Source organism: Perognathus longimembris, chromosome 3, assembly GCF_023159225.1.
Source record: "Perognathus longimembris pacificus isolate PPM17 chromosome 3, ASM2315922v1, whole genome shotgun sequence".
Taxonomy (NCBI): Eukaryota; Metazoa; Chordata; class Mammalia; order Rodentia; family Heteromyidae; genus Perognathus; species Perognathus longimembris.
In genome coordinates, this window is record NC_063163.1 from 91,956,612 (window position 1) to 91,984,565 (window position 27,954).

At 53.4% G+C, this 27,954-nt stretch overlaps 2 protein-coding genes across 3 annotated transcripts; one reads left to right on the plus strand and one right to left on the minus strand.

Annotated features, from left to right (window-relative positions):
* The first annotated feature begins 1 nt into the window (after position 1).
* On the plus strand, positions 2–16,161 carry Ccdc157 (coiled-coil domain containing 157). Its single transcript, XM_048343279.1, has 12 exons — positions 2–225; positions 5,461–5,599; positions 6,731–6,989; positions 9,245–9,416; positions 10,290–10,926; positions 12,032–12,109; positions 12,446–12,636; positions 13,337–13,513; positions 13,604–13,772; positions 14,722–14,861; positions 15,225–15,313; positions 15,409–16,161. The coding sequence occupies exons 3-12, from the start codon at positions 6,742–6,744 to the stop codon at positions 15,656–15,658; spliced, it is 2,151 nt and encodes a 716-aa protein (XP_048199236.1). The 5' UTR covers positions 2–225; positions 5,461–5,599; positions 6,731–6,741; the 3' UTR covers positions 15,659–16,161.
* Positions 16,162–17,270: 1,109 nt separating this feature from the next.
* Rnf215 (ring finger protein 215) lies at positions 17,271–24,057 on the minus strand. Of its 2 annotated transcripts, none has more exons than XM_048343285.1 (9): positions 23,691–24,057; positions 23,300–23,443; positions 22,828–22,899; positions 22,660–22,745; positions 22,112–22,268; positions 18,798–18,914; positions 18,573–18,716; positions 18,084–18,186; positions 17,271–18,006 (listed from the first exon to the last, which is right to left on the minus strand). In XM_048343285.1, exons 1-9 carry the CDS (start codon positions 23,970–23,972, stop codon positions 17,984–17,986), a joined length of 1,128 nt encoding a protein of 375 aa, XP_048199242.1. In that variant the 5' UTR covers positions 23,973–24,057; the 3' UTR covers positions 17,271–17,983. The 2 variants fall into 2 exon arrangements, with proteins under 2 accessions (XP_048199242.1, XP_048199240.1); XM_048343283.1 differs by having other exon boundaries at positions 18,798–18,917.
* Between the last annotated feature and the right edge of the window lie 3,897 nt (positions 24,058–27,954).

Below are 27,954 nucleotides of genomic sequence, written 5' to 3' on the forward strand. Positions count from 1 at the left end.
CGGCCGGCCGAGTCTCCGCAGAAGGCGACTGACGCACTTCCGGCCACGCCTCCTACCGTGGCGTACTTCCGGCCTCTCCCAACCAGCTCAGCGGCCGGCGGCGCCGTTGCCAAGGCAGCGCGGTGTGGGCGCCTGACTGGGGCCATCCTTGTTGCTGTTGGCGCGCCGGGGACGGTTCCATGAGCCGGCGGGACCCGGAGGCTGACGCTGCGACGTCGGAGACAGGTGAGCTGCGCGGCTTCGCTGGCCGCTCGCCCGCCGCACTTCCAGGCCGGGCGGCTGCTCGCTCGCTCGCTCCCTGCGGCCCCGCTTTCCACGGTCTCGCTGCCCCTGACTCGGTTTCTCAGTGTGAGGCTTGCAGCTCAAGACTCAACCCACTCCAGCCGCGCGTGCCGGTGCTCACGCCTATCCACTCGGGAGGCCGAGGTGTGAGGGTCCCAGTCCGAAGCCAGCCCAGGCTGACATATACAAGAAACTTTATCTCCAATTAGCCGCCAAAAAAAACCCCAAAAACACTAGTGGACTGTGGCTCATGGGGTAGAGCCAGCACTACTCTTGAGCGACAAGCCAAGCAAGACCCTGAGTTCAAGTTCCAGGGCTGGCACAAACAAAGCAAAACAAAAACCACCACAGTATTTATTCCCCTAAGTTATTTTTCAGTGGGCCTATCGTTTCTGGGTTCTTCTTTGCCTACCAAAGCCCCACAGGCCCTGCTCCAAAGGTGCCTGCTGCTGGGCATTGGTGGCTCAAGCCTGCAAGTCTAGCTACTCAGGCGGTTGAGATCCGACGATCACAGTTCAAAGCCAGCCAGGGAAAGCCATGAAACTCTTATCTCCACTTAACCATCAAAAAGCTGGACATGGAGCTATGGCCCAAGTGGTAGAGCACTTGAGCAAAAGAAGCTCAGGGACTGCACTCAGGCCCTGAGTTCAAGTCTGGGGACTGGATCAAAAAGAAGATGCCTGCTTGCTTAATCTTCATACTGAATACCATTGGGGCTGCTCTGCAGACCCTATCCCCTCCTGTCATCCATCAGCCTCTTTCCTGAGAGCCTGTTGCTGTCTGATCTCTTCTCCATCACAAATCCAGAATGTGGAGGGTGGAGTGTGGACTCCAAGCCCTTAATTCCCCCCCCCCCCATATACACACCTCTTCTCCCTTGTTCCTCCATTCTGTAACTGGTTTTTGTCATTATTACTAGCATAAAATAATGATAGGATTTATTGATCATTTGCTATGAGCCAGATCCTGAGCCAAACACTCCATGTGACACATCATTTATTCTTTATAACAGCCTAGTTACAGATAAGGACAGTGATGTTTAGAGTTGGTGGACCAGAATCCAAATTCGAGTCAGGCTTCTGTATTAGATGGCTATTCTGTTATCTTCAGTCACATCAGCGTCCCTGGGGGCAAAGGCAATAGCAATGACAATTGCTGTATGAATGGCTTCAGAGTTTCCAAAGTACTTTCATGGTGATGACTTGGAGTCTGAGAGGGTGCATCAGCTGGAAGGTGGGTATGATCACCCAACGGGGCATGGTGCCAAGTATCAGAAAGAAGGGGCTTGCATGTTGAATGGGAGTGGGAGAAAGGCTTCTACCCTCCTTTGGGAGTCAAAAATTTACCTGGAAACCCCAGGGAATGAAGAGACAGAGTAAGCTAAGCTATTGCCTCTACCTAAGAACAGTTGGCTCAGTTTATGCCCTTACCTGCATGGTCACAGGTGCAATGCAGGACTGGCAGTTTCAGGCTGAGTGTTCCACACAAGACTGGGGAATTACAAAGAAAGCCCATGTGGAAAACCAGGTGCTGTCCGCTCACGCCTGTAATCCTAGCTAGACTGAGATCTGAGGATCGTGATTCAAGATTCAAGCCAGCCAGGATAGGAAAGTCCATGAGACTCTCATCTCCAATTAACCACCAGAAAAACAGAAGTGATGCTGTGGCTCAAGTGGTAGAGCGCTAACCTTGAGCTGAAAAGTTCAGGGACAGGATCCAGGCACAGAATTCAGCCCCAGGACTGACCAAAAAAAAAAAAAAAAAAAAAGTCCATGTGAAATGCTCTTTTCCTCCATCGATACCTAAATTATTTTCAGATCATGAATCTGCCTAATCTGATTGGTTTTTTTTCCAGTCCTGGGGCCTGTACACTGTCCCTGGCTTTTCTATGCTCAAGGCTAGCACTCTACTACTTGAGCCACAGTGCCACTTTGGGCTTTTTCTGTTTATGTGGTGCTGAGGAATCAACCCAGGGCTTCATGCATGCTAGGCAAGCACTCTACCACCAAATGACATTCCCAGCCCCAAATTTTAATTAATTAATTTATTTACTTATTGCCAGTCCTGGAGCATAAACTGAAGGCCTAGGCACTGTCCCTGAGCTTCTTTTGCTCAAGGCTAGCACTCTACCCCTTGAGCCACAGTGCCTTCTGTTTTTTTCTGTTTATATGGTACTGGGGAATTGAACCCAGAGCTTCATGCATGCTAGGCAAGCACTCTACCACTAAGCCAGATTCCCAGCCCTCAGTCCAGCTTTTTAGGTGGTTCATTGGAAATGGGATCCCACATACTTTTCTTCCTAGGCTTGCTTCAAACTTCAGTCCTCCAGGGCTGGGAATATGGCCTAGTGGCAAGAGTGCTTGCCTCGTATACATGAAGCCCTCGGTTCGATTCCCCAGCACCACATATATATAGAAAAGGCCAGAAGTGGCGCTGTGGCTCAAGTGGCAGAGTGCTAGCCTTGAGCAAAAAGAAGCCAGGGACAGTGCTCAGGCCCTAAGTCCATGCCCCAGGACTGGCAACAAAAACAAAACAAATAAACAAACTTCAGTCCTCCAGGTCTCAGCCTCCAGGTCTCAGCCTCCTGAGTAGCTAGGATTACAGACACGAGCCTCTGGCACCAGCTTCCAATGCTAGATATTCTTGATGTTTTGGCATTTATTGCTAACCTAAACCAGAATGTAATGGGGATTCAGTGGTGTGGAAGTTGGCCCCAGAAACAGATCAGTGTTTCTGGTGAGGAGCTCCACATGCTTTGTCATCTCATTTTGCCCTTGCCCAGGCTGGGGCTTCCTGCTTACTTTATTTCATGCTTATTCAGGAAAGACACACAGAATGTTTCACTGGATTTTTTTTCCCTTTGCTTCTGCCTCATTCCTTGGGGCATAAAAATCTCTTGGGCAGCAACATCTCACAAGAGATGGTTGCCAAGTCAACATGTGCGAGGTATGAGCGCATGTGTTTGTGTGTGCACATGAGTGTCCTGGGACCAAGACACATGGTTTCCTATTCTGCCAGGGAAGCTGAAAGCCACAGGGTTCCTATTACAGAGACCCTCATACATGTTGGTGGTTCTTAGAGCCCTGCCTCGTGCCTTAGTCTTTCTTTGTGTGTATGTGTGCCAGTCCTGGGGCTTGAACTCAGGGCCTGGGCACTGTCCCTGAGCTTTTGCTCAAGGCTAGTGTTCTACCACTAGGGCCACGGCTCCACTTCTGGCTTTTTTGGTGCTTCATTGGAGATAATAGTCTCCTGGACTTTTCTGCCCAGGCTGGCGTTGAACCACGATCCTCAGATCTCTACCTCCTGACTAGCTAGGATTACAGGTGTGAGCCATTAGCACTTGGCCCTAATCTTTTTAGTGCGTGTGTGTGTTGGTGCTGGGGTTTGAATTCAGGGCCTCACACTTGGTTGTTTTCACTTGGCTTTTTCCATTTAAGGCTAGTACTCTACCACTTGACCCACACTTCCATTTCCAGCTTTTTTTGCTGATTGATTAGAGATAAGAGTCTCACAACAGACTTTTCTGCCTGATCTGGCTTTGAACTTTGATCCTCACATCCCAGTCTCCTGAGCAGCTAGGATTCTAGGATTAAAGGTGTAAACCACCAGTGCCTGCCTATCCCTAGTCTTGATACAGGGCTTGGGAGCTAGTGGATGCTTGGTCCCTGTTTGCTGAGTTGAGCAACTAGCTCTTTCCACCAGCACCATGTCATCTAATAGCTCCTAGCCCAGGTGCCTTTTGAGCATTTTAAATACTCTTCCAAATTGAGATATACTTTAAGCATCAAATACATTGGATTTTGTGACTTTAAAAATGTTAAGCATCTTGCTGGACACTGGTGGCTCACACCTGTAATCCTAGCTACTCAGGAGGCTGAGATAGGAGGATCGCAGTTCAAAGCCAGACGGGGAAGAAAAGTACATGAGACCCTTATCTCCAATTACACCAGAAAACCAGAAATGGAGTGGTGACTCAAAGTGGCAGAGCATTAGCCTTCAGTGAAAGAGCTCAGATAGCACCCAGCCCCATGACTGACAAAAAGAAAGAAAGAAAGAAAAAAGTCAAACATCATCTTCAGTTTAATCGAGTTCATATGGAAATAATGTTTTGAGTATATTAGGTTAAAAAATAGATGTACACCGGTGGCTCACACCTATAATTATCTGTAATCCTCATTACTCAGGAAACTGAGATCTGAGGATTGCGGTTCAAAGCCAGCTTGACCAGAAAAGTCCATGAGACTCTCATCTCCCTCTCCAGTTAACCACCAAAAAGCTGTGGCTCAAGTGGTAGAACACTGGCCTTGAGCAAAAAAGCTCAGGGACAGCATAGAGGCTCTGAGTTAGAGCACCAGGACACACACACTCTCCTAAGATTAATTTACATGTTGCTTTATACTCTTTTTTAATGTGTTATAGAGAGAAAATAGCTAGGCTGGGCCACGGAGTGGGATTCTGTTCTAAAAACGTTTAGATGCCAGTGGCTCATTCTGTAATCCCTGCCAGTCAGGAGGCTGAGACCTGAGATTGCTATGCAAAGCCAGGCTGGGCAGGAAAGTCTATGAGAAAGTCTCCAGTTAGCCACCAAAAAGTGGGAAGTAGAGCTGTGGCTCAAATGGTAGCACACTAGCTCTGAGTTCAGCCTTTGTACTAGCCCCCCCCCCCCCAAAAAAAAGTCAGGAAGTATATATTTGATGATTTTTTTTTCTTTTCTGCTAGTCTTAGAGCTCTTGTAGGTGTCACACTCTTACTCCCAATATGAAATTTACAGGAGGAAAGCAATTCTCCCAGCCCTGTACCGCCACAGCTAGGACTATATGAAAGCTTTTTTTTTTTTTTTTTTTTTTTTTTGCCAGTTATGGGGCTGAACTCAGGGCCTGAGAACTATCCCTGGCTTCTTTTTGCTCAAGGCACTCTGCCAACTTGAGCCACAGCGCCACTTCTGGCCTTTTCTATATATGTGGTGTTGAGGAATCGAACCTAGGGCTTCCTGTATACAAGGCAAGCACTCCACCACTAGGCCATATTCCCAGCCCTATGAAAGCATTCTGACATGCTCAGGCTCAAAGTATGCATCCCGCTGCCTTTTCCCTCATCCCATTCCCCCAGCTTCCCCTTGTTCCCAGAAAGCCCTACTGAGCTGTTCCTTCACCCACCGTTACATCCATCCATTCCCAGGGACCGAGGGGCTGGTCAGGACCAGCCCTGTACTGGAGACCGGGAAGCAGGCACCCGGATGAGCCCTGGGGCCCACAGGCGACTTGGAAAACTGGATATGATCGGTTGTTCCAGCTCTACGGGCAGGACCCTGTGAGAGGTGAGGGCAGAACCCACTCCTCTGGGAGACCCAGAGTCTACTTTGGCCGTTGACATCACCCCTGGGTGCCTCTGGTCTTCCCAGTATCTCTGGGCACAGACTGGCCCTGAAGCCTCTCTGACCAGATGGCCAGTTCATATAGCAGTGAGCTCAAAGGACACAGTCCTGGTGCACACAGGGACAGACTGTCAACCAGGGATAATCAAGGATCCATCATGATGGTAGTGAAGAAAAAGGCATCATCCCCTAAGAATGGGTAACAGAGGACCTCACTCTGCCTGGTGACCTGGAGGAGGATGTTTGGGTGGAGACCTAAGAGATATCTCATCTAGAGAGTACAAAGAGGAAGCCTGAGACCAAGAAGTGTTGTAGTTCCCAGAGCTGGAGCAGCTGTCACCCACCCTAAAGCAGTGGGGTGACCTGCCCTGCAGACTGGATGTGATGGGGCTGGGCCGAAGGGAAGCGGGGAAGCCACCTGGGAAGCCAGGTTGCTGAATGGTGGACAGCAGGGCTAGGTTCCCAGGGTCGCCTGGCAGGAAGACTGGCAGCATCTGGTACTCAGAAGCGGGGGCAGAGGAGAGAGGGATTCCAGGAAGGGCCCAGGCTTGCAGGCACAACAGGTACTGTTTTTTGAAGATGATGGAGATGAGAGAGAATAGATTTAGAAGAGATTTGCTGGCCTAGAGGGGCTGTGGCTGAGGCATTGCCCAGGCAGCCCCTGCATCTTAGGGCAGGCCAGGTGCTACAGGGAAGTTCTTCCTGTTGCTTGAGAAGTCCCAGATGTTCCTGAGGCCCCAGGTGACAAAGTGGGAGGGACTAGGGCTCTCACAGCTGCACATCATCAAACTACTGGAGAGGCCAGGACAGGGTCTATATTCCCCACCTTCTGAGCCCGAGGCCATAACGAGCTTATCCAAAAGACTGGGGATGTCCAAAGGTAAACAAGGCACTCTGTGTGGGCCCCACGGGGTTGAGAAATCACAGGAGCTAGGTGTGGGTTCAGAACTATCTTGGGCTGTTAGTGGCAGACTTTAGGCTGAGAAGCGACTAGGCAGATTAGGGTTTCCAAAAGGTTCCTCCAGGAGCAGCCATGCTACTAGAGCTGACAGGCCTCCACTTTGCCTACCCCAGGAGCTATAGGGATGGCACACCTGCTGGGAAGCCAGGCCTGCATTGACAGCCTACGCAAGGACCTCACCGACCTGCAGGGTGCCATCGTAGATGTATTCTCCCGAGCCGGACCCGTACGCTTCCCTTCCTGGAAGTTCCCTGACCGTGTGGCCTGTGATCTCGACATGGTGGCCCTGCTGGAGCACTATGACCACGTGCCGAGTGACCCTGAGTTCACACAGCTGTCCCATGCTGTGCTGCTGGAGCTGGTCATAGACAGGTGAGGGCCTTGACCAAATCCTGACACTGTGGACACTGCCACCTGTCCCTCATAGCATAGCAGCTGCAGCAGTCTTTCTTCTAATGGTGGCAACATTGTTAATGTGACTATGAACTGTGTACCTGTCAGAAGCCCTCAGAGTGACCCCACTTTTTTTTTTCCATCCTGGGGCTGAACTCTGGGCCAGGCTCTGTCCCTGAGCTTTTTTTGCTCAAGGTTAATGCTCTACTACTTGAGCCACATCTACTTCTGGTTTTTTTGGTATTTTATTGGAGATAAGAGTCTCACAGAAAGAGCCGGGCACTGGTGTCTCACTTCTATAATCCTGGCTACTTAGGAGACTGAGATCTGAGGATCGTGGTTCAAAGCCAGCCCAGACAGGAAAAGTCCGTGAGACTTAATCTGCAATTAACCACCAGAAAACTAGCAGTAGAGCTAAAGAGCCTCTCAGACTTTCTTGCCCAGACTGACTTTGAATCATGATCCTCAGATCTCAGCCTCCTGAATGGCTAGGATTATAAGTGTGAGCCCACCCCCAGCACCCAGCGTGACCCCACCAGTGTGGTGAGCTGTGCTATCCTGTGCTCCTGTCCCATCCACCTCAGGGAGTGGCTGCCTGCTCTTGGGGGATCCCTACCATGCTGTGTCAGAGCCACCATAGCCACAGCTCAGAATTTCCATCCCAGCCTCTTTTTCCTGATGTCTTATGGGCTGGCTTGTTCCCCTGGCAATGCAAGGCCAGGCAGGGGATGTGTTTTTCCAGCTCCTGGTCCTGCTGGAAAAAGGCTGCAGCCCAACCACTTGTATAAAAGTTAACGTGACCATCAAACTTCCTCTCCCAGCTCACTCCTGCCAGAGGCCCCTGGATCTGAATCCCAGACCCTCCTGGGAACCCTGGAGGTCAGGACCGTGGCTTCCGGCCCACAGTGTGGCATTTTGAGGAGCTCAGCTCACATCAGGATGGGATTGAAGCAGTGGGTACAGACAGCATAGTGTATCCTACCATGAAGGCCTGTCTGTCCATCTAAGCAGAAGACAGATTTCTCTGCCAAGCTCTCCATTTCCCATGATTGTTATCCACAGGGCCCCAAGGTCATGGCACCATCCCCCAAGAGCCCCAGGAAGGGCTGGAATTGTCCCCACTTACCTGTACAATAAGACAAGATCTTTTTTTTTTAAAAAAACACCATATCTGTGTGTTAGCACCTTTTCTTTTCTTTGAAAATAATTTTCCCTCAGGCACAGGCAAACCTATCTTTACAACACCCCATTTTCCTTACGATAAGTCTCTGCCTCTATTTCAAACATTGTTATTATTAAGGTGATGAACAGAGGGATAACAATTACCTGCGTCAGGTAATGAGCACATTTCCTTTGCTACGGTGTCTTCCCTTCCCTCACTTTCTCTGCCTCTCCTTCTGAACTTAGAAGTTAGCATGGAGGTCTAGCTGTCCTCATCCCAAGTCTCTTGGGAAATAAGCCTGCTCTGTCCTGCTCACCCTGTAGCCTTGAGGCTCTTTGTCCCCTTGGGAGTTGGGGGTGGGATCTCAGCCCTGTTGTCTACAAAGGGAAGGAAGGCTCCAGGTCACCAGATGTCAGACAGCTGCTCACCTAGAACTTTCCAAGTACTTGGGCTATCTCTAAGATGATGAGCCCAGGTGCCAGTAGCTCACACCTGGAATCCTAGCTACTCAGGAGGCTGAGATCTGAGGATTGTGGTTGAAAGCCAGCTCTATCAGGAAAGCCCAAGAGACTCTTATCTCCAATAAACTATTCAAAAAGCCGAAAGTGGGTCTGTGGCTCAAAGCACTAGCCTTGAGCAAAAGAGCTCAGAGACAGTGCCTAGGCCCTGAGTTCAAGCCACCCCCCATCCCCCAACACAAAAGATGATGAGCTGTTGCTGTCCTCCCCTAGTTCCCTGGCCAAGGGGGGAGGCCAGGCTGAAGTGCTGCTACCCAGGAGGTCCACTAGAAGGCATCCTGGAGGAAGTGGACTCTGGGATGTGTCTGAAGCTGACTTGGACACTCCCTTAGGACTGGGCTTCCCCCATTTCCTCTTCCCTTCTCCCCCTTCTTCCTTCACCTTTCCCTTCTTGCTTTCCACTCTCTTCTCCAATAGTACTTGAGTTTTGAACTCAGGACCTTTCTTGTGCTAGGCAAACACCTTTATGCCATGTCCCCAACCCTCCTGGGCCTGAGGCCACCAGATGGAAGTAAGGTGAGGACTCCTTATCTCCCTGGTGTCTCTGCCCACAGGCTCCTCCTCCTGCTTCAGAGCTGTGCCAGCTACCTGGAAAGCCTCGGCTTGGAGCAGACGATTCCCCCTGCCCGGGCTGCAGGACCCTGTATGTCGGTGGGGCTCACAGTGAGGCGCTTCTGGAATAGCCTGCTGAGACTAGGCATGCTCTACCAGCAGGTGGCCCCCCAGGTGGGTCATCCCCAGCCCCCAACCGTGATCACTCTCACTCCCCATCCCAGCTCCAGCTTCTTTGCACACCTGTGTGTGCACCATGTCCTTCACTGGCTCCCTCCTGCCCACAGGGAGCAGTGGAAACACCAGAGCCTTCCAATAAGGCCCCATGGGCTTGGGAGTTACGAACACAGGCCTTCAGCTGGAAATGTGGCTTAGTGGTAGAATGCTTGCTTAGCATACATGGAGCCCTGGGTTCAATTCCTCATTACCACATAAACAGAAAAAGCCAGAAGTAGTGCTGTGGCTTAAGTGGTAGTGAGCTATCCTTGAGCAAAAGAAGCTCAGGGATAGTGCCCAGGCCCTGAGTTCAAGCCCCAGGCTTTGCCAAACAAAAAAGAACTCAGGCCTTAGGTGGATGCTGGTGGCTCATACCTAGCTACTCAGGAGACTGAGGTCTGAGGTTCAAAGCCAGGGCAGGCAGGAAAAGTCTATGAGACTTAATCTGCAATTAACCACCAGCAAACTGGAAGTGGAGCTATGACTCAAAGTGGTGAGTGCTAGCTTTGAGCAAAAAGAGCTCAGGGACAGTGCCCAGGCTCTGAGTTCAAGCTCACGTCTACACCCCCCCCTCAAAAAAAAAAAAGCCTAGTAATTGGCAGCACTTACACACACATGCACACACATACACACAGTCACATCAAGCCTGGAGTAAGGGTGAGGTCAGAAAATCTGGGCTTGATAGATTGAGTCATGGGAAAAGAGTGGTTCTCTGTGATTTGTGTCAGGGTCAGCTCAAACCTGTGAGGGTCTGAGCATTCGGCAAGGTGGACACCAACATTCCCAGAACTGGCCCATCTCTTTCACCGATTTTTTTTCTTCTGACTCCAGAAAAGTGCAAACCAAAGAGACACCCCTATGGCTAAGCCTACAGCCAAGCCCACAGCCAAGGGCGAGCCAGCCAGGAGTCCTGAGTCTATGACTGCCAAGTTCATCAAGCCTCCCTCCCAGGTGCCAGGCTTGCCTCAGAACCTCCCTGGCAAAGTCTCTCTGAAATTTCCTGCTGGGACCCAGAACACCAAGAACGTCTATTCCCAGACCGTTGAGACGGCCCTCGTGCCCTGCGATGCATGTACCAGCGTTCAGGGTAGCCTGCAGGAGGTAGGCAAGGTGCTCGTCAGCCTGTGTCAGAGCCAGAACTTGCCCTCATCCTTGGGCCATTTTCAGCAGCTGGTGCAGGACAGCATGGGGCTCAAGCCACTGTCAGCTGCCACCATGGGCCACTGGGCTTCAGAACAGAGCAAAGACCTGACACGCCTCAGTAAGCATGTGGGGGCCCTGACTCAGCTTATTGGGCCCCTCAGGGCCCAGCTGGAGGAGGCTGAGGGGCAGAAGGATGGACTAAGGAAACAGCTGAGCAAGCTGGAGCAGGCCTTGGAGCAGGAGCAGGGCGAGCGGCAGCAGCAGGCAGAGGAGGCGGAGCAGTGCCTGGCCAAGTGGGAGTGCAGCCGGCAGCAGCTTCTTTCAGGTCTGTTCAGGGAATATGCTACAGCATGGGTGTGGGTGTACCCCAAAGGAGACTCTAAGACGGGGGTTTGTGTATGTGTGTGTGCCAGTACTGGAACTTGAACTCAGGGCCTGAGCACTCTCACTTAGCTGTTTCATAGCAAGGCTAGCACTTGAGCCATAGCTCTGCCTCCAGCATTTTTGTGGTTAATGTCTCACAGACTTTCTTACCCAGGCTGGCTTCAAATCATGATCTTTCTATCTCAGGAGCAAGACACTAGGATCAAGCTGAGACAGGGCTTTGAGTACTAGTAGTTTACATAGAACTCTGGCTTGGGAAACTGGTAAGTAGGGAAGAAAAGCAGCCAGGAAGGGCACATTCATGCATCTACAGACACTGAGTAGCTGGAGCTTAGTCCTGGAGAACACCAGAAGACAGCTATGACACAATTCCTTAGACTTGTCCCATTAGAAAGGGAAGGAGCGCCAGGCACCAGTGGCTCATGCCTGTAACCCTAGCCACTCAGGAAGCTGAGATCTGGAGGATCGCAGTTCATAGTCAGCCTAGGCAGAAAAGTCCTTGAGACTCTTACCTTTAAAACAATCAGCAAGTAAGCTGGCAGAATGGTTCAAGTAGCAGAGCATCCACTGAGCAAGCAAGCCGAGTGAGCCAAAACCCTGAGTTCAAACTTTGCTATTAGCAAAGAGAGAGGGTGGGGGAGGAAGGAGGGAGCTGGGGTATTAATTCACTCCTGGCTGTCATTGGGGGTCCCTGGCAGAGAGCTCATTCCTCTGCCACCTCACCCCAGCACAGCTTGTTGTCACTGGAAGTCACAGTAATGGGCCTGCCGTAACTGTGGGCAAGCCACTGTCCTTTCTGAGCTTCTCTGTTGCCTCTACGGGAGACACCAAGCCCATGTGTAGACACATAGCCACCAGCCAGTAAGAAGCCGGCCCAGGACCCAGACCCTCTGACGCCCTCTTGAGGGGAGCCTCCCCCTCCTCAGGGTGGTCCCACCACACAGCACATGCATCGCTGCCTTCCTGCTGCAGGACGCACTGGGCAGGAGGGAGGCCGGCCAGCATGAAGGGACACTCTGAAGGACCCTCTTTCTCCCCTACCATAGAAACAAATGACCTAAAGACGAAGGTGGTGGCTCTGGAGGTGGAGCTGAAGCAGAAGCAGGAGTCCATGCAGGTTGTGGGTAAGAAGGCATGTCGTGCCCCTCCCCCCATCTCCTCCTGGTGCTGCAGCTGGATGAGCAGCCTCCATTTCCATCCCCTGAGCTTCCAGGGCAAAGAGAAAGGGAGCTTCAGGATATCAGGCCTGACCCTTGGCATGGCTGGGCAATGAATGGCCCAGCAGATGGAAAGCACTGTTTTCTAGACCACTTCCAGGGTCCAGAGCCCCATGGTGTTGCAGAGTACATGAGTGTGACCTTCCCCTCCCCTCCATCCATCCAGCATCAGAGGTAGTGCAGGGACTTGCCCCCTGGTGCCCCCTGCCTGACCCTCTGCTGCCTGTTCCCTCCATCCTGCAGAGGAAAGGGCCCAACAGCTGCGGGAGGAAGGTGAACGCAGGGCAGCTGCCGAGAGGCAGGTGCAGCAGCTGGAGGAGCAGGTGCAGCTGCTGGTTGGGCGGCTGGACGGGGCCAGCCAGCAGATCTGCTGGGCCAGCACAGAGCTGGACAAGGAGAAAGCCCGCGTTGACAGCATGGTCCGCCACCAGGAGGTGAGGTCTGTGACCCAAGCTCTGGAATTGAGGCTGGAGACCGTTTCCTTCTTACTCCCTGCCACAACAGTGCAAGGTTTTCAGTTCTTCTTGTCATCCCCATTTTATGGATGAAGAAACTGAGGCTCAGTGAGGCTAAAGAAGTTGCCCAGGCCACATAACGAACAAGAAATGGAGTCAGGACTCAGCAGACCGGCATTGGTTCTCTCTGTCTCTGTCTCTCTGTCTCTCTGTCTCTCTCTCTCTCAGCTGGCTTCAAACCGCAATCCTCAAATCTTAGCCTCCAGAGTAGCTAAGATTATAGGCATGAGCCACCGGCACCCGGCATCAGCATTGGCCCTTCCTGCTTTACCCCTCAGTGGGAAATGTTGATGGGACACTGGAAACCTATCAGAAGAAGAAAAGCCCGTTTTCTAGACCTTTTCTAGTGGGAACTATGGGTCTGTGAATGACTGGAAAGAAGTAGGGTGTGGGTTCTGCAAGCTTGGGCTGGCCTTGACCAGGTTGGATGTCTGTCCATCTGCCTGGTGTCTTCTGTCTCCTGCCCTTCCTGCCCGCCTCCCCTCCCCCCCGTGTGTCCACGGCCAAGTGTCTGTGCACAGACATGGCATGGGGCAAGAGCTTGGAGAGTCATAGATAGAGTGGATTTGATAGTCCCCTGTGGCTGGCCTTATGCCTTCCTGTCCATCCATTCCCCTAGTCCCTGCAGGCCAAACAGCGCGTCCTGCTGCAGCAGCTGGACAGCCTGGACCAGGAGCGCGAGGAGCTGCGGGGCAGTCTGGATGATGCTGAGATCCAGCGGGCTCAGATGGAGGAGCAGCTTCAGAGCCTGAAGAGCAACCGGGAGCAGGACCAGTGCCAGCTCCAAGCCCAGCAGGTGCATGAGGGCAGGGAGAGGGCGGTCCCAGGTCCCAGGGGAGCCAAGGAGCCATCCTGGGAGCCAAGTCCGAGCTTCTCTCTACCCCAGGAGCTGCTGAAGAGCCTGCAGTGGGAAAAGCAGGACCTGGAGCAGGTGACCACAGACCTGCAGCTGAATCTCTCGGAGTTGCAACGGGAGCTGGAGGCCCTGAAGGAGCGGGAACGGCTGCTGGTGGCCTTCCCTGACTTGCACAGGCCTGTGGAGGACCAGATCCAAAGTAAGGGTCCAGGACGCTGCTGAAGGCATGCTGGGGCTCAGGGCAGCCGCACTAGGGCCTTCAATTCCCTATCCCACAGAGACGGACGTCCAGTAGTAATGAGGGAAGAGGGGAAGACAGCAGGCAGCCCCTACTAACCTTCCATGACACTGATGCTCCTGCGTTGTCAGTCCTTTTGTGTGGAGGCAGGGGGCCAAACGGGACCAAAGGTGATATAACCGCCCATGCCACATGTCAATTCTTTCTGGATTTCCTCTATATCTTCTTTCCTCATGTGTCCCCATAACACATCATGAGGCCTGGCCCATCTAGCCATCTAGCATCTTAGACTCCAGGGTCAGGAGTGCTAGGCACCCACACTGGCACAAGATTAGGTGGCAGGCAGCTTGGGTTCTCCTACCATCTAATATTGTGGCCCTCCTGACCATGGGTTCTGATGATCTGGGACAAGTCCTTTCCCAGAGCTGTTGAGGAGGGACAGATGGTCATATGAAGTCACCATTCTTGACCACTAAGTGTCAGGCCTATCTGTTGCCCACAACTGCCCCATGAGGTATGAGTAGCAGCCCCCTTTTTACAAACCAAGAAATAGAACTAGAACAGACAGCAACTTGTCCCAGTTACGTAGCCAAAAGCTTGTACCCATTACCACAGCCAGGTAGGTGATCCCTGCTGAGTTCCTGTGGCTCAAACCTGGGGCTGAGATTCCCTCTTCTATTGACCAAATCTTCTGTGAGTTCTAGCACACCCCCCCACCCAGCTCTCACATTCTATAATCCTGAGCCAACCTTATGGTGGGGATGACAAGGGAAGAAAAGCAAGGCCTCAGAAGAAGGAAAATGTGCTGGGTGGCCCACTGTATGTCCAGCCACCACCTCTGAGCTCCTGTCCCACCAGGCACATGAGGCAGACCTAGGAAGGTGAGGTCCCAGATGCTGTGTCCCCGCAGGTTCTGGCAATGTCACGGAAGATATGGAAAGGCAAGTGCAAGCCAATAGCATTCGCATCCAGGTCCTGCAGGAGGAGAATGGGCGGCTCCAGTCAATGCTGTCCAAGATCCATGAAGTGTCCCAGCAGGGGGCGCTCAAGGTGAGCCTGAGAGAGTGGGCCTTGGGGCCCTGGATGAAGCCCCTAGCCCACAAGTCTTGGGCCTCTACCTTGGGAGGCTTGATGGCCTGTGGGTGCAGACCAGACTTTAGGGTGATGGTTATAGATCCAGCGCCTTTCAGTCTCAAATTCCCCCGAGCCTGCCTTTACTTCATGTGATCCAAGATGCTTGGCCAAGGACCCTTCCACGTGTGTTGTCTTCCTGATCAGCTTGGAGCTTCCGAAGCCCTGCCCCTTAGCAGGGGGACCCGGATGGGTTCCCTCACCCCCGCCCTGCTAGGACACCCTCTGGGCCCCCTGGAAATAGAACTCCGAAGCCCTCCTGAGCTTGATTCTCCTCAGCAGCTGGTCCCGCAGGACAAGCTCTGGTCGCATCCTAGCAAGGACAATCAGGGAGCTGCTCCTCCAGCCCAGGCCCAGAGCATATCCCCAAGGTGAGTGAGGCTGTACTAGAGGCGGCCGGGTGGGGGTGGGGGTGGCATGGTCACCCTCAGCTCACAGGGCATCTTGGGGTCCTGTTGTCCTGCAGGTCCCCAGGCAGGCGGCGCTCTCCTGGTGCCAGGGCAGGCAGCACAGGCAGGACCCCGCCAGGCCATCCCCGAGCAGTCTCACCTCGGCAGCCCTGCAGCTGGCCCAGCAAGTCCCCCCTGGAGGGCGTCACTCACTCAGGCATCTGTGCCCAGAACCCCATTCGGGCCTTGGCCAAGCTCAGGAGGAGACTCTCACCAAGCCGAGACCAGGCCAACTCGGCACACCAGCCCCAGGAGCGGCCTCTGTAAACCTGCAGCAGGGGTGGGGCTGGAGGGCAACTGAATGGAATAAAGTTGCCGCCATCTGCCCACAGCCATCTTGGCCTTAGTGTGGTAGAGCTGGGGAAGAGTCCTCCAGTCCCTGTGAGGCCTCCCTACAAAGGCCAGCAACCCGCATGTGGGCCCTCAGTGGTGGGAGCTTCCTGCCATCCTCCTGACAAGATTGTGTGAGTAGAGAGCACATCAGGGGCAGAAAGAAGCTTCTAGCAACTTGGCCAGGTGAAAGACAGCATCCAGTTATTAGCTCTCAGCTCTGCAGATCAGAAATCCAGGCCAACCCTGTGTGGCTAAGCCCACTGCTGAAGGTGTTGCCCAGGGTGGGCTCCTTCTAAAGGGCTCTGAGAAAGAAGCCCCTCCTAAGGTCCTTCTGGTTGTTGGCCACCTACCCTGCCTTTCCTTCTGCCCACCACCGTAACTCGTCTTCAGGTCAGTAGCAGAGAACAACTATACTGAAGCTCCTACCGTGTCTTCTGATTCTCTCCTAGCAGGCCAGGTCCTTTTGGATGATTTCCCCAGCTTTGCTTTTTTTTTTTTCTTTTTCTTCCCCCCTCCCCTTTCTGTTTCTCTTTTTGTTCTCTCTCTCTCTCTCTCTCTCTCTCTCTCTCTCTCTCTCTCTCTCTCTCTCTCTCTCTCTCTTTTCTTTTTGCCAGTCCTAGGGCTTGAACTCAGGGCTTGGCTTCTTTTTGCTCAAGGCTAGCACTCTACCACTTGAACTACAGCTTTTCTTTGTATGTGGTACTGAGGAATCGAACCCAGGGCTTCATGCATGTTAGGCAAGCATTCTACCACTAAGCCACATTCCCAGCCCTGTTTTTTTGTTGTTGTTGTTTTTTGGCTGGTCATAGGGCTTGAACCAGGCCTGAGTGCTGTCCCTAAGCCTTTTGGCTCAAAGCAATTACTCTACCACTTTGAGCCACAGCTCTATGTCTGGTTTTCTGGTGGTTAATTGGAGATGAGTCTCATAGACTTTCCTGTCCAGGCAGGCTTTTAACAGTAATCCTCAGATCTCAGCCTCCTGAGTAGCTAGGATTACAGGCATGAACCACCAGCACCTGGCTTTTCTTTTGTACCTGAGTTTGAATGCAAGGCCTTGTACTTGCTCAGCACGTACTCTACCTCTTAAACCATATCCCTAGCCCTTTTGCCTTAGTTACTTTTTTTGCTAGGGTCTAATATTTTTGCCTGAGGTGGACCTCCACTAACAGTCTTCAAAATATGACTCCTGTGTTAGCTGGAACCACAGGTGTGTACCACCATGCTCACTTTGTTCACTGAGATGGGGGGGTCTCACTTAGATTTTGCCCAGACTGTCTTTGAATCACCATTGAGTCTCCACTTTCTGAGTATCTAGGATTATAAGCATGAGCCATGCTTTCTGGCCTTGCTTTTCCCATCTTAAGATTACCTGTGCATACATCATAACGTATTCATGGAAGTAAACCCTGAGTCCCAGCTGCAGAGATTACACAGCCATGAGCCTGTCAAGGAAGGATCTTAGGGACCATCAGAACCCCATTTACCACTGGCAGCAGAGCGCAAAGTGACAAAGACAAACTTAAGACAATCATACAAATTTTACATATTACGTTAAAATATAATCCATGTTTATTTTACTATTAAAACTTCCCTACCCGACTTTTAAGGACAAAAACAAACAACAGATGCCCTTAAAAGATGCACCACATTTTTTCCTGTGGCTTCAAGTATCCTGATCAGCAACACAGAGCCCACCAGAGTCAGAACTGGGAGGATTCTAAGGCCTCTGGTCCCAGCCAGGTCTGGAAAGGGAGTCCAACTGGACAGGCAGCCGGACCCATAGCTCCCAGTGCCCAAGGCCTGAGGGCAAGGGGCTGTGGAAGAGTCTCCATTTAACCAAGTTGTATCATGAAAATGAGGCTGGGGGGCCTCAGGTGAGAAAGATTTTTCCTCACACACACACACCCTTCCCCGCCCAATAAATAAGCATAAAACCTGGCCAGGATGCCCTGAGAGCGCCCAGCTCTCTGGGGACAGCTGATGGTCCCACATTCTCCATCCTCATTGCCCTGGTCACTGCCTGGAGGGCAGACACAGAGAGAGGATGACAGAGAACGGTGCAGAAGTGACCTTCCTTCCTTGCCTGGTAGGTCCAGCTGTGCCTTCTCCAGGAGTCCTTTCTTCCCCTCTAGGGCATGATGGGGCCAGCACCCTTTCTCCACCCACAGGGCTGGCTGTCTTGTCCATTCCACCATCTCTTCCCAGGAGCCTGGGCTGAGGCCCAGGTGCAGCTGGGCAGGATCTGTCCACACACACCAGCTAGTCCTCAGAGTAGTGGTTCCCTACATGGGGGAGGAGGGAAGCATCAGATGGGAGTGGGAGGGAGGGGGCGTTCCAGTGCTCCAGCCCCAGTGCTCACCCAGCACATTGAACTTGCACAGCGGGCAGGTCTGCTGCAGCATGAGCCAGGGATCCACGCAATCTCGGTGGAATTCGTGTTTACAGGGCAGTACCCGGAGCCACTATGGGGCAGAGAGGAGGGGCGCAGATCATAGGGTGATCTAGAACCAGCCTCCCCCCATTCTGGTTTTTTTTTCCTCCAGTCATGGGTCTTGAACTCAGGGCCTTGGCACTGTCCCTGAGCTGCTTTTGCTCAAGGCTAGCACTCTTCCACTTGAGCCACCGCACCATTTCCAGCTTTTTTTATGTGGTCACTGAAGGAATCGAACCCAGGGCTTCATGCATGCTAGGCAAGCACTCTACCACTGAGCCATCTTCCCAGCCCCTGATTCTGTTTTCTATAGTCCTGATGAGGCTGAGAGGAGAAAGGCCTCATTAGGGTATTCCAAGTCCCCTGGCACATGGGTGGCACAGGTCAGCTAATGGTTGGCCTCACCTCGATGCTCACCTGCTTATTGCAGAAATAGTCCAGGCACACAGCGCAGGTCTCAGTACCAGGTTCCTCGAGGCCCTGTGCTGCCCTGCTCAGCCGGCAACGCCGGGTCTTGAGAGATGCCAGTCTCTGCACCACGCGGCGCTTGAACAGGTCCACCTGTGGGGAGAGGACGGCCACTGTGTCACAGGCCCAAGGGCTGAGGGTACCAGGGTTCCCTTGGGTCTGGCTCCCACCTACCTGGCTGCCTGGCTCTTGCTGGTTCTGCCTTGATGCCTGCCGCTGGGCCTGGACCACAAGGCCTGTGCACAGGAGCATGGCCACCAGCAGGATGGCATTCCACAGCTGCTGCAAAGGCTTCTGGGAAGGAAGGCAGGTGTCACCTCCCTCAGAAGCATCCACCACTGTCCCACCCAGCTGCCTCAGGCTTCCTGCCAACTCACTTCCTCCTGATCTGCTTTCTCAGGTGTCCACTCAGGCTGAGTTCACACAAGAAATGTGAAGGGCCAGTCTGTGGCTCTGCTCCACTGGGAACCTCATCCCATGTCCACTCCACAGCCCTGCCCCCCCCCCATTTCCCATACAACCAGGGAGATCTCACCTGTCACCAGACCACTGTCTGTGTGTGCACGCCTATGGCTTGAACCCAGAGCCTTGAACATGCTAGGCAAGCACTCTACCACTTAAGTCATGCCTCTAGTCTTGTGTGTGTGTGTGTGGCTGGGATTACAGGTGTGCACAATCACACCTGGTTTTCTCTTTTTTCGTTAATTGTTCCTCCAACATCTGTGTCCTTCCCACACACTATTCCCTGACTTGGGAAGTCTTTTCTTCCTCCCTCTCCTTCCTCCCTCTAATGTCATTGGACCCCTCCTACTCTGGGAGCCCCCTGACCACAACTCTCATTTTGCCTTTCTCTGCCCAAGTCGCATGCCTGCTCTTCACCATGTTCGTTAAGTTTCCTCACTGCTGCTAGGGGTCCCTAAGCTCCCATTGGTCACATGTGAGGTGGCTTCGGTGCCTCTATCACTGTGGAACAAATGAGTGTAAAAACACTATGGAGAGACCACTACAAAACCAATGAGGGCAGGCAGTGTGGCTCCCTGGGAAGAGCACCCTAAGTTCAAGCCTCAGCAACCACCAAAAGAAAAGGGGAAAGAAAAACCCCAAAACTGTGGGCCATGGGGAGGGGCAGGGTGACCTTGACCTCGCCTGGTGGCTCGGGGCAGTGAGCTCGGGAGTGGATGGCACACAGAGCCTCCCACACAGGGGCACTCGTTCCCACATTCCCTTCTAAGCTTTGCGGGAAGCTCTCCGGCCTGGTGTTCTTCCCCATCCGAGGCTGCAGCTCTCCCCACACACAACATGGAAGAGGCGGAAAAGATGTGAAGGTTGGTCATTCGGAGCACAAGGGCTGCAGCTCTGGATTCCCAGAGACACTGAACAGCTGGCTCAAGGGGGACAGGGCCACTGGGTCAGGGTTGAGGGCCAGTGACCTCAGGCCAGCCATTTGAGACGACTGCCCAGCCAGCTTCTGGACGCCTCAGCATCACAGCTGCCCAGCACCTGCAGCACCCCCCCCCACACACACACACCTCATCTAGCACACAGTCATGGCTGTTGTGACTTTTCCTCCATACTCGCCAGACGCACCTGGAGATTGCACCGTTCCACCTCCAGGCTTCCCAAGCCCCTCACCCAGACTGCCCCTCTTTCCTCAGCTCTAACTCTCCAGCCCCTCACCAACACCTCCCCACCCACGGGGGAGATACATGCCATGTTCCCGAAGGAGGAACATGAGACCAGAGAAGTTGAACACTTGGCCTAGGGTTGCTCGGCTAAGGGTACAGAGCCAAGATTTGAACTTGTCAATTTGAAGCCACACACCTGAGCTCAAGAAACGCTGTGGGTGGATGGAGTTAACATCAAACCCTGATAGACAGCACCAGGAAACCCAAGCACAGATGAACGACAGTCCTGGGCACTGGAGACCACACTTCCCAACACCTAGCGTGTACGGTCCTCCCAGCCCTGTGAAAGGCCTACACAAGCACTGTGACTGAGAGGGGGTCCCTCAGCAAGAGTCAAGGGGGTGCCCCAAGGCAGGGTACTGGGCGCACAGAGTGTGTGCACACAGAGTGTGGATAGATGGCTAGAACCAAGCATGGACAAGTCCAGAAGCAGGAGACCAGGGTGTGCACGGGGACCAGGAATGGTGCAGGGGGCCAGAATGCTGGGAGAGGACTAGAAATGGGGGATAGCAGGGGTGTCGACTGAGCTTGTCCCCAAGGGGGGAGGCTGGAGTGGGGCCTTTAACTCCAGCAATAGAAAAGCAAAGGCAAAAGAATCACAAGTTCAAGGGCACCCTGTGCTACATGGCATCTTTGAAAACAGTTGGAGCTACAGTAAGACCCTGCTCCAAAAGCAAAACCAGAGGCATAGTAACTTAAGCCTGTAATCCTAGCTACTTGTGAGGTTGAAGACTGGGGATCAAGGTTCGAGGCCAGACCAGATAATAAGAAAACCCAGAGACTCTATTTCAACCAGTGGGCAGGTGCAGCTGCCTGTGCCTACCAACCCTGGTGAAGTAGGGAAACACAAGAAGATCACAGCTCAGGCATAAAGAGAGATCTTACTTCAAAATAACCAATGTGCTGGGTGCTCGTGGCTCATGCCTGTAATCCTAGCTACTCAGAAGGCTGATCTCAGGATTGTGGTTCAAAGCCACCCTAGACAGGCAAATCCAAGAAACTCATCTCCAGTTAACTGTCCAAATGCCGGAAGTGGAGGTGTGGCTCAAGTGGTAGAGTGCCAGCCTGAAGTGAAAAAAGCTTTTTGTCATGCACACATGGATAAATCAGTGCTGCAGAGGGCTATGATGGCCTTAAAGAGCCTGAATATTATTCTGCAGACAAAAGGAAGCCAAGGAGCAACTGAACAGAACAACTTCAAGACAACAGCATGTGAGAACCTCTAAGTGCAGAGCCATGAGGTCTGAAGGCTGAGAGTGGCTTGAGAAAGACCTATTGCTCCTAGCATTCCAAGGACCACAGATTCCACCCTAGGTGTGAGTTAATCTATATCCAAGCTTCCCTAGACCTTGGAACCAGGCAGGGGCCTATTCAAATTGGGTTTGTTGCCCATCTTCACCTCCTATTTCTAGGAAGTCACAAACCCTAGGATTGTTTTCCCCCACTCTGGTGTGGTAACTTCTAAGAGGCTGCAACCTTGCATCCTGCACTTACTCCCCCCTGTTAATGGGACCTTGTGTGTTTGCTCCAGGTGTAAGGCACAGATCCCTTGGTATCCCAAAAATGGTTTCATGGTCCAGTCTCCACGTTGCCTTGCTCCCTCCTGCGGCAGGACAAGGCGCTCATAGTGGTTTGCAACAACAGCAGCCAACAGTGACTTGCAGGTGACCTTGAGCCAGTACCAGTGCTTATGTTTGGCACTAAATGGCTATCCTCATTACAACCTTTTGCAAGACAAGTCACCCGAGTGGCCCCACCCAAGCCTCCTCTTTGGTGACCCCATAGGATTCCCCTGGCACCCACCTGTTCCTGGGCATGACTGCCTCCCAGGCATACCAAGTCCTGCCAGCCTCCGTGGCCGTCTTTGGAGAGACCACAAGTGGTCCATAGGGTCAGCTTCCACTCAATGTTTGCTGACAGGGACTCTCCACTCGTGATCTCCGCAGTGGCCTGGGTCCTCCTGAGAGTGAGAAAGAGAGGCCATGGAGAAGGGGAAGCTCAGACTCACCCAGCCCTGCAGTAGGTAACCCCAAAATACCATCCCTGAAGGCCTTCCTCTTGGGCTCCTGGGCCTTTTCCTGGCTGTTGGTTTTTTCCGTGCTCACCAAACTTGTCAAAGAGTTATCTAGCTTTCCCCTGCCTGGGGCCAGTCCCCTCTGCACTCAGGGCTCCCTCCTCCAGGTCTAGTACCTTTGTCTCATCCCTCCCCCACTTTCAGCCTGGCAGAGAAGATGCTTAAGGTGGATAGGCCCTACTCCTGAGCCCCTGAACTTGTGGGAGAGCCAGAGCCCCTCAGCCCTTCCCAGGCTCCTAGGTCCCTCCCCCCTTTGGAGCCCTCACTCCAAACTCACTTCAATAGTGCCTCCAACAGCCTGGTGACATTGGAAGAATAATGGAGGACGATCACGGGCCTGAGCAGAAGCTGGGATATGTCCAGCTGCGGGGAACAGGGAGGTCAGCAGGCCTTGGTCTTCTCAATCCCGGGCCTGCTCACCCTCACAGCCTGTTTTCTGGTTTACCTCTCGGACCACGTTGTGGTTCAGGATGAGGAGAAGCAGGGCTGAGGCTCCCAGGAAGAGAGCACGTCTCATCTGCAGGAGGACAGGAGGCAGAAGGCTAGCACACACCCTGCCTATTCACTGGTCACTTCCCCCACCTTCCCACCCCCACCTCCCAGGACCCCACATGCCCTTAACTCCTGGCTCTAAGACAAGCATTTCAAGTGTCCACAAACTGTCGAGGACAGAAATTACCTTTTGCTGCTGCCCTGTGGCATCTGAACTTGCCAGTGTGCTCTCTGCTTCTAGTAAGAGGGTACCCCCCCAGTCCCATCTCTGGCCTCCCAGCTTTGACACCGTGCGGTTTTGGGTTTCCACACTGGGGTCCCTGGACCCACCCGGGCTTAGCTCTTCGGGAGCTCCTTGGGGATCGATCGCCTGGTGACCCTTTTCCCTTTCTACCAGCTCCCCTCTCCACAGACTTCCCCTGCACCTGCTGCACCAGGGCCCTGGGGTAGGCTTGCGGGCCACTGCCCCGGTTCCCCTGCTGGAAGGGAGCCGCCTGCTCCTTGCCCACGTAGGCCACAGCGATCCAGTCCTCGCTCGGCACCTCCGGCTCGGCGTCCACAGCGTCCATCTGTGAAGGGCAGGGCCGTGAGCGGAGGGGGCGGGAGGAGGCGCCGGGAGAGGAGTCGGGGTTTGTTACCGCGGACGCAGGGTCAGGGTCTGGGTGGACTTCGGATGCGGGCTTGTGGAGCTTCGAGTGGGGAGCCCGGGCCGGGGAGGGCGCGCCGGGCCGGCCGGGGTTGGAGCGGGTGCGGCGGGTCCCGGTGCCGGGTCCGCGGCGGGGCGTCAGGGGCGGGCTCGGGCCCGGCGGCGCTCACCAGCAGCAGGCGGCCTCCCAGCGAGGCGGCCGGGTCGGCCTCGGGCCCAATCCGGATGCCCTCGAGGATCAGGTCCTGCCGCGGCAGCCTCACGTCCACCCGCACCGCGCGGGCTCCGCCCCGCCCAGCCCGGGCCGCCGGCTCGCTGCCGTCCGCCGCGGCCCCGGGCCCCGCCAGGCCCAGCCACAGCGGCAGCAGCGGCAGCAGCAGCAACAGCGGTGACGGGGGCGGCGGAGGCGGCGGCGGAGGCGACCTCAGCCCACGGCGAGCGGCGGGGCCCATCGCCGAAGCCCGCGAGCCTGAGGCCGGGACCGACCGGGGGTCCCGAGCGCCGGGACCGCAGAGGGAGCGAGGCCGCGGCCGGGCGGGGCGGGGCTCTGGGAGTGGGCGGGGCCGTGTGCGGACGGGGCGGGGCGTCAGGAGGGCGGGGCGTCACGGGTGGGCGGGGCGCCTGGATGGGCGGGGCGGGCCCTCGGCTGGGTCGTGCGCGCCCCCTGGTGGCCGCTGAAATCCCGGGAGGTGGAAGAGGGCGGAGCGCCGGTCGGTGTGCAAAGACCTTAGGTCAGAGAGGAGGCACTGGCTAGCCAGAGGCTGTCAGTCATGTGGCAGCGTGGGGGACAAGGTAGACCGGCGCGGAGAGAGTTGGAAGAGGCGACCTGGGGAGATGAGACATCATTAGATCCTGAGAAAGGCAGGATGTCTGGGAGCTTGGGCCCCTGATGCCTGTAAGGCCCACCCCCAGAGGGCTCTATGCAGATGCCCTTCACCTGTTTTAAGTGTGCACCAGTACCTGCGTTACCTAGGTAACTGGCACAACTGGAGGCAGTTACCTCCCCCCTTCTCTGAGATCACATCCAATCCACCTGGCCATACCTCACTCCCCTGCCCTAGATAAGGCATGGATGGCCCTTTGGTGGTTCAGCCCTTCTCTCCCGCCTTGTGTCATCTCAGCCACAGGCCAGCAGTTCAGGAATAAACTTTTCTCTCCTGCCTGAATATCGAGTGGTGTTCTCCTTTATTGGCTACCTACTCTAATAACTTTTACAATACCCTGGTTCTGTGTCAGCCCCTCAACCCACTGTGTGGCAAGGCCCTGCCCTGGCAAGACCTTGCTTCCTAGGGCCTCCATTTCTCAACCTGACCAGAGACTGAAAAGGGATGCAGATAGGGAGATTAAGTCATGGGTCCCAGGGGGGCAGAGATGGGAGTGGACAGGGTGGGATTGGACAAAGCAGGCTGGTCTTTAGTGGGATAAGAGGTTGCATCACTTTACAGATCTGTGGAATGGTCTGGATAAGAACCAAGGAAGCAGGGCTGGGGATATGGCCTAGTGGTAAAGTGCTCGTCTCATATACATGAAGCCCTGGGTTCGATTACTCAGCACCACATATATAGAAAAAGCCAGAAGTGGCGCTGTGGCTCAAGTGGTAGAGTGCTAGCCTTGAGCACAAAGAGGCTCAGGGACAGTGCTGGGGACCTGATTTGAAGCCCTAGGACCAGCAAAGAGGAGGAGGAGGAAGAGGAGGAGGAGGAGGCAGGAGGAGGAGGAGGAAGGAGGAGGAGGAGGAGGAGGAGGAGGAGGAGGAGGAGGAGGAGGAGGAGGAGGAGGAGGAGGAGGAGGAGGAGGAGGAGGAGAAACCAGAAAAGCCAGCTCACACCAAATTGCCTGCAGAAACATTGATAGTCTACCACTGTCCTTAAGTAAGTCCTTTCTCTAAGTTTTGAGGCACTGGAAGCTGGCTCTGCCTAAAACTGGAAACTTTTGCACACTGATAAGAGGGCAAAGACCAGATGAACTGATTTATTAAAAATTCAAACATACAGGAAAAAGCATTTTTCAGTGTCTACCTAAAGTCTCCAAAGGTCAACATATTCCTAAAGCCGAGGGCTGGTGGCTCACACCTGTGATCCTAGCTACTCAAGAGGTTGAGATCTGAGGATCATGGTTCAAAGTCAGCCTAGGAAGACATATCCCAATAGCCAATTAACCAGCAAAGAAGCTAGAAGTGGAGGTGTTGCTTGAGGGGCAGAGCACCAGTCTTGAGTGAAAAGGCTAAGGGACATCACCCAGGTTCTGAATTCAAGCTCCAGTACTAGCAATTTAAAAAAAGATAAGAACCAGGCACTGGTGGCTCATGCCTGTAATCCTACTCAGGAAGCTGAGATCTGAGGATTGCAGTCTGAAGCCAGCCTAGGCAGAAAAGTTCATGAATCTATGAATCTCTCTCTCTCTCTCTCTCTCTCTCTCTCTCTCTCTCTCTCTCTCTCTCTCTCTCTCTCCTCTCTCTCTCTCTCTCTCTCTCTCTCTGCCAATCCTGGGGCTTAAACTCAGGGCCTGAGCACTGTCCCTGCCTTCTTTTTGCTCAAGGCTAGCACTCTACCACTTGAGCCACAGCGCCACTTCCAGTTTTTTCTGTTTATGTAGCACTGAGGAATCGAACCCAGGGCTTCATGCATGTTAGGCAAGCACTCTACCACTAAGCCACATTCCCAGCTCTGAGACTTTTTATCTCTAGTCACCAAAAAGCCAGAAGTGGCTCAAGTGGTAGAATGCCATCCTTAAGCAAAAAAGCTCAGGGACAGGGCCCAGGCCCTGAGTTGAAGTTCCAAGGACTGGCAAACAAAACAAAAAAAGAATAGAAAAGAAAGGCATGCTTGGAGTCCAGCGATGGTGGTACTGACAGGAGGAAAGGCAGCCAGGGCAAATCCACATTCTGATTATCTGTTTGACGGAATACCAAGTGCCAATGTCATCAAATAGCCACCAGGTGGCAGGCTGGGCCCTAGAAAAAGGGAGCCACCAGGGAACCTGGGCTGGTTGTGTTCCATCTTCAGGAAGGAAGTGCTCAAGTTCACACCACTGTCCAGGCCTAATGCCAATCAGAGAGGGCTCAGGTAGGTGGGAAGAGGGTGGTAATTTAGAACCAGGAGATCCATAAGTCCCAAGATGTAAGACAATAAAAGAAACAAATCAGCCAGGCACAGGTGGCTCCCACCTGTGATCCAAGCTAGTCTGTAGGCTGCAACCTGGAGTGTCCCAATTTGAAGCCAACCCAGACAGATAAGCTGCAAGACTCCATCTCCAGTTAACCAACAGAAAGCTTGGACTGGAGGCGTGGCTAGAGTAGTAGAGGACCAGCAGTAAGCAAACAAGCCAAGTAAGAGTGCACCTGAGTTCAAGGCCAGGCACATCAGAGAGAGAGAGAGAGAGAGAGAGAGAGAGAGAGAGAGAGAGAGAGAGAGAGAGAGAGAGAGAGACAGAGACAGAGACAGAGAGAGAGCGAGAGAGAAAGAGAGAGACACAGAGAGAGAGACAGAGAGAGAGAGATCTTCAATTGTCTCTTGGGTTCCTAGTTCCACTACCATCTCTCTTTACTCCTGGATGCCCAACGAGGGTTAGTGACTCAGCCAGAATCACACAGGACAGATGTGGAAAGGAGAGCAGGAGAGAGAGAGGAAAGCTACTCCTTTTCTAGGAATAGGGCTTGTGCTAAGTCTTACCCACTAATGGCCTGCTGAGCTCCAAACACAGGGCTGAGGGCAGGGACCATGGTGGGCCACAGCTTATGTCCTTGAAAAACGGAAGATGTAATGAGAACCACACCCACCACGGGACTGGGGGGCTACTTCAGCCTCAGGACCAGGGATAAGAGGCCCCTCCCTCACTGAGAGAGGTATGCAGATGGACACTTGAGTGGCAAAAAATATCTTTCTGGGGGAAGAAACAGGAAGTTCAAGTACAAAAAACAGTGGATGCGCTTTTCTGGGTTCCAGGCCCTTTTCATACATTAGCTCATTTAATCTTTGCCTTCTTGAGGTACTGAGATTATTCTTGCCCTTGTCTGCATGGGAAACTGAAGCCCCAGATCAGGTAACTTGTAGAGTGACAAAACGAAGACTTGAACCCTAGACTACAGAATTGGTGGGAACACACACACACACACACACACACACAGCACTCTGCTTCCCAAAGTCCACTGGTGTGCAGCAAACAGAAATGGACTCCATCTTTAAGATCAGAAAGCAGAAATGGCAGCCCATATGCCCACCCAGGCAGCCCCATACCAGCTTGTGACAGAGTCGGAGCAGGGCCACTGAGGCCCTTCTCGTCATTCTGTCCCCTCTTGGGGGAGCCCCAAGATCCCAGCTCCCTGGTTCACAGCTAACTGGGCCAACCTTATTCTAAAGGGATTTGACTTTGAGTCAACTGGAGACTGGTGAGAAAGAGCTTAAGGATTAAACAGTGATCACCAGGAAGGCAGGG

What these genes read in the sequence shown, in the direction of transcription:
- Rnf215 (XM_048343283.1), bottom strand. Translation starts at nt 23,972, where the DNA reads ATGGGCCCCGCCGCTCGCCGTGGGCTGAGGTCGCCTCCGCCGCCGCCT. An exon ending in ACCACAACGTGGTCCGAGAG is followed by an intron (nt 22,746 to 22,827) that starts GTAAACCAGAAA and finishes TGTTCCCCGCAG; the next exon opens with CTGGACATATCCCAGCTTCT. An exon ending in GCAGTCATGCCCAGGAACAG is followed by an intron (nt 18,918 to 22,111) that starts GTGGGTGCCAGG and finishes CTTCCTTCCCAG; the next exon opens with AAGCCTTTGCAGCAGCTGTG.
- Ccdc157 (XM_048343279.1), top strand. Translation starts at nt 6,742, where the DNA reads ATGGCACACCTGCTGGGAAGCCAGGCCTGCATTGACAGCCTACGCAAG. An exon ending in ACCAGCAGGTGGCCCCCCAG is followed by an intron (nt 9,417 to 10,289) that starts GTGGGTCATCCC and finishes TTCTGACTCCAG; the next exon opens with AAAAGTGCAAACCAAAGAGA. An exon ending in GCCCAGAGCATATCCCCAAG is followed by an intron (nt 15,314 to 15,408) that starts GTGAGTGAGGCT and finishes GTTGTCCTGCAG; the next exon opens with GTCCCCAGGCAGGCGGCGCT.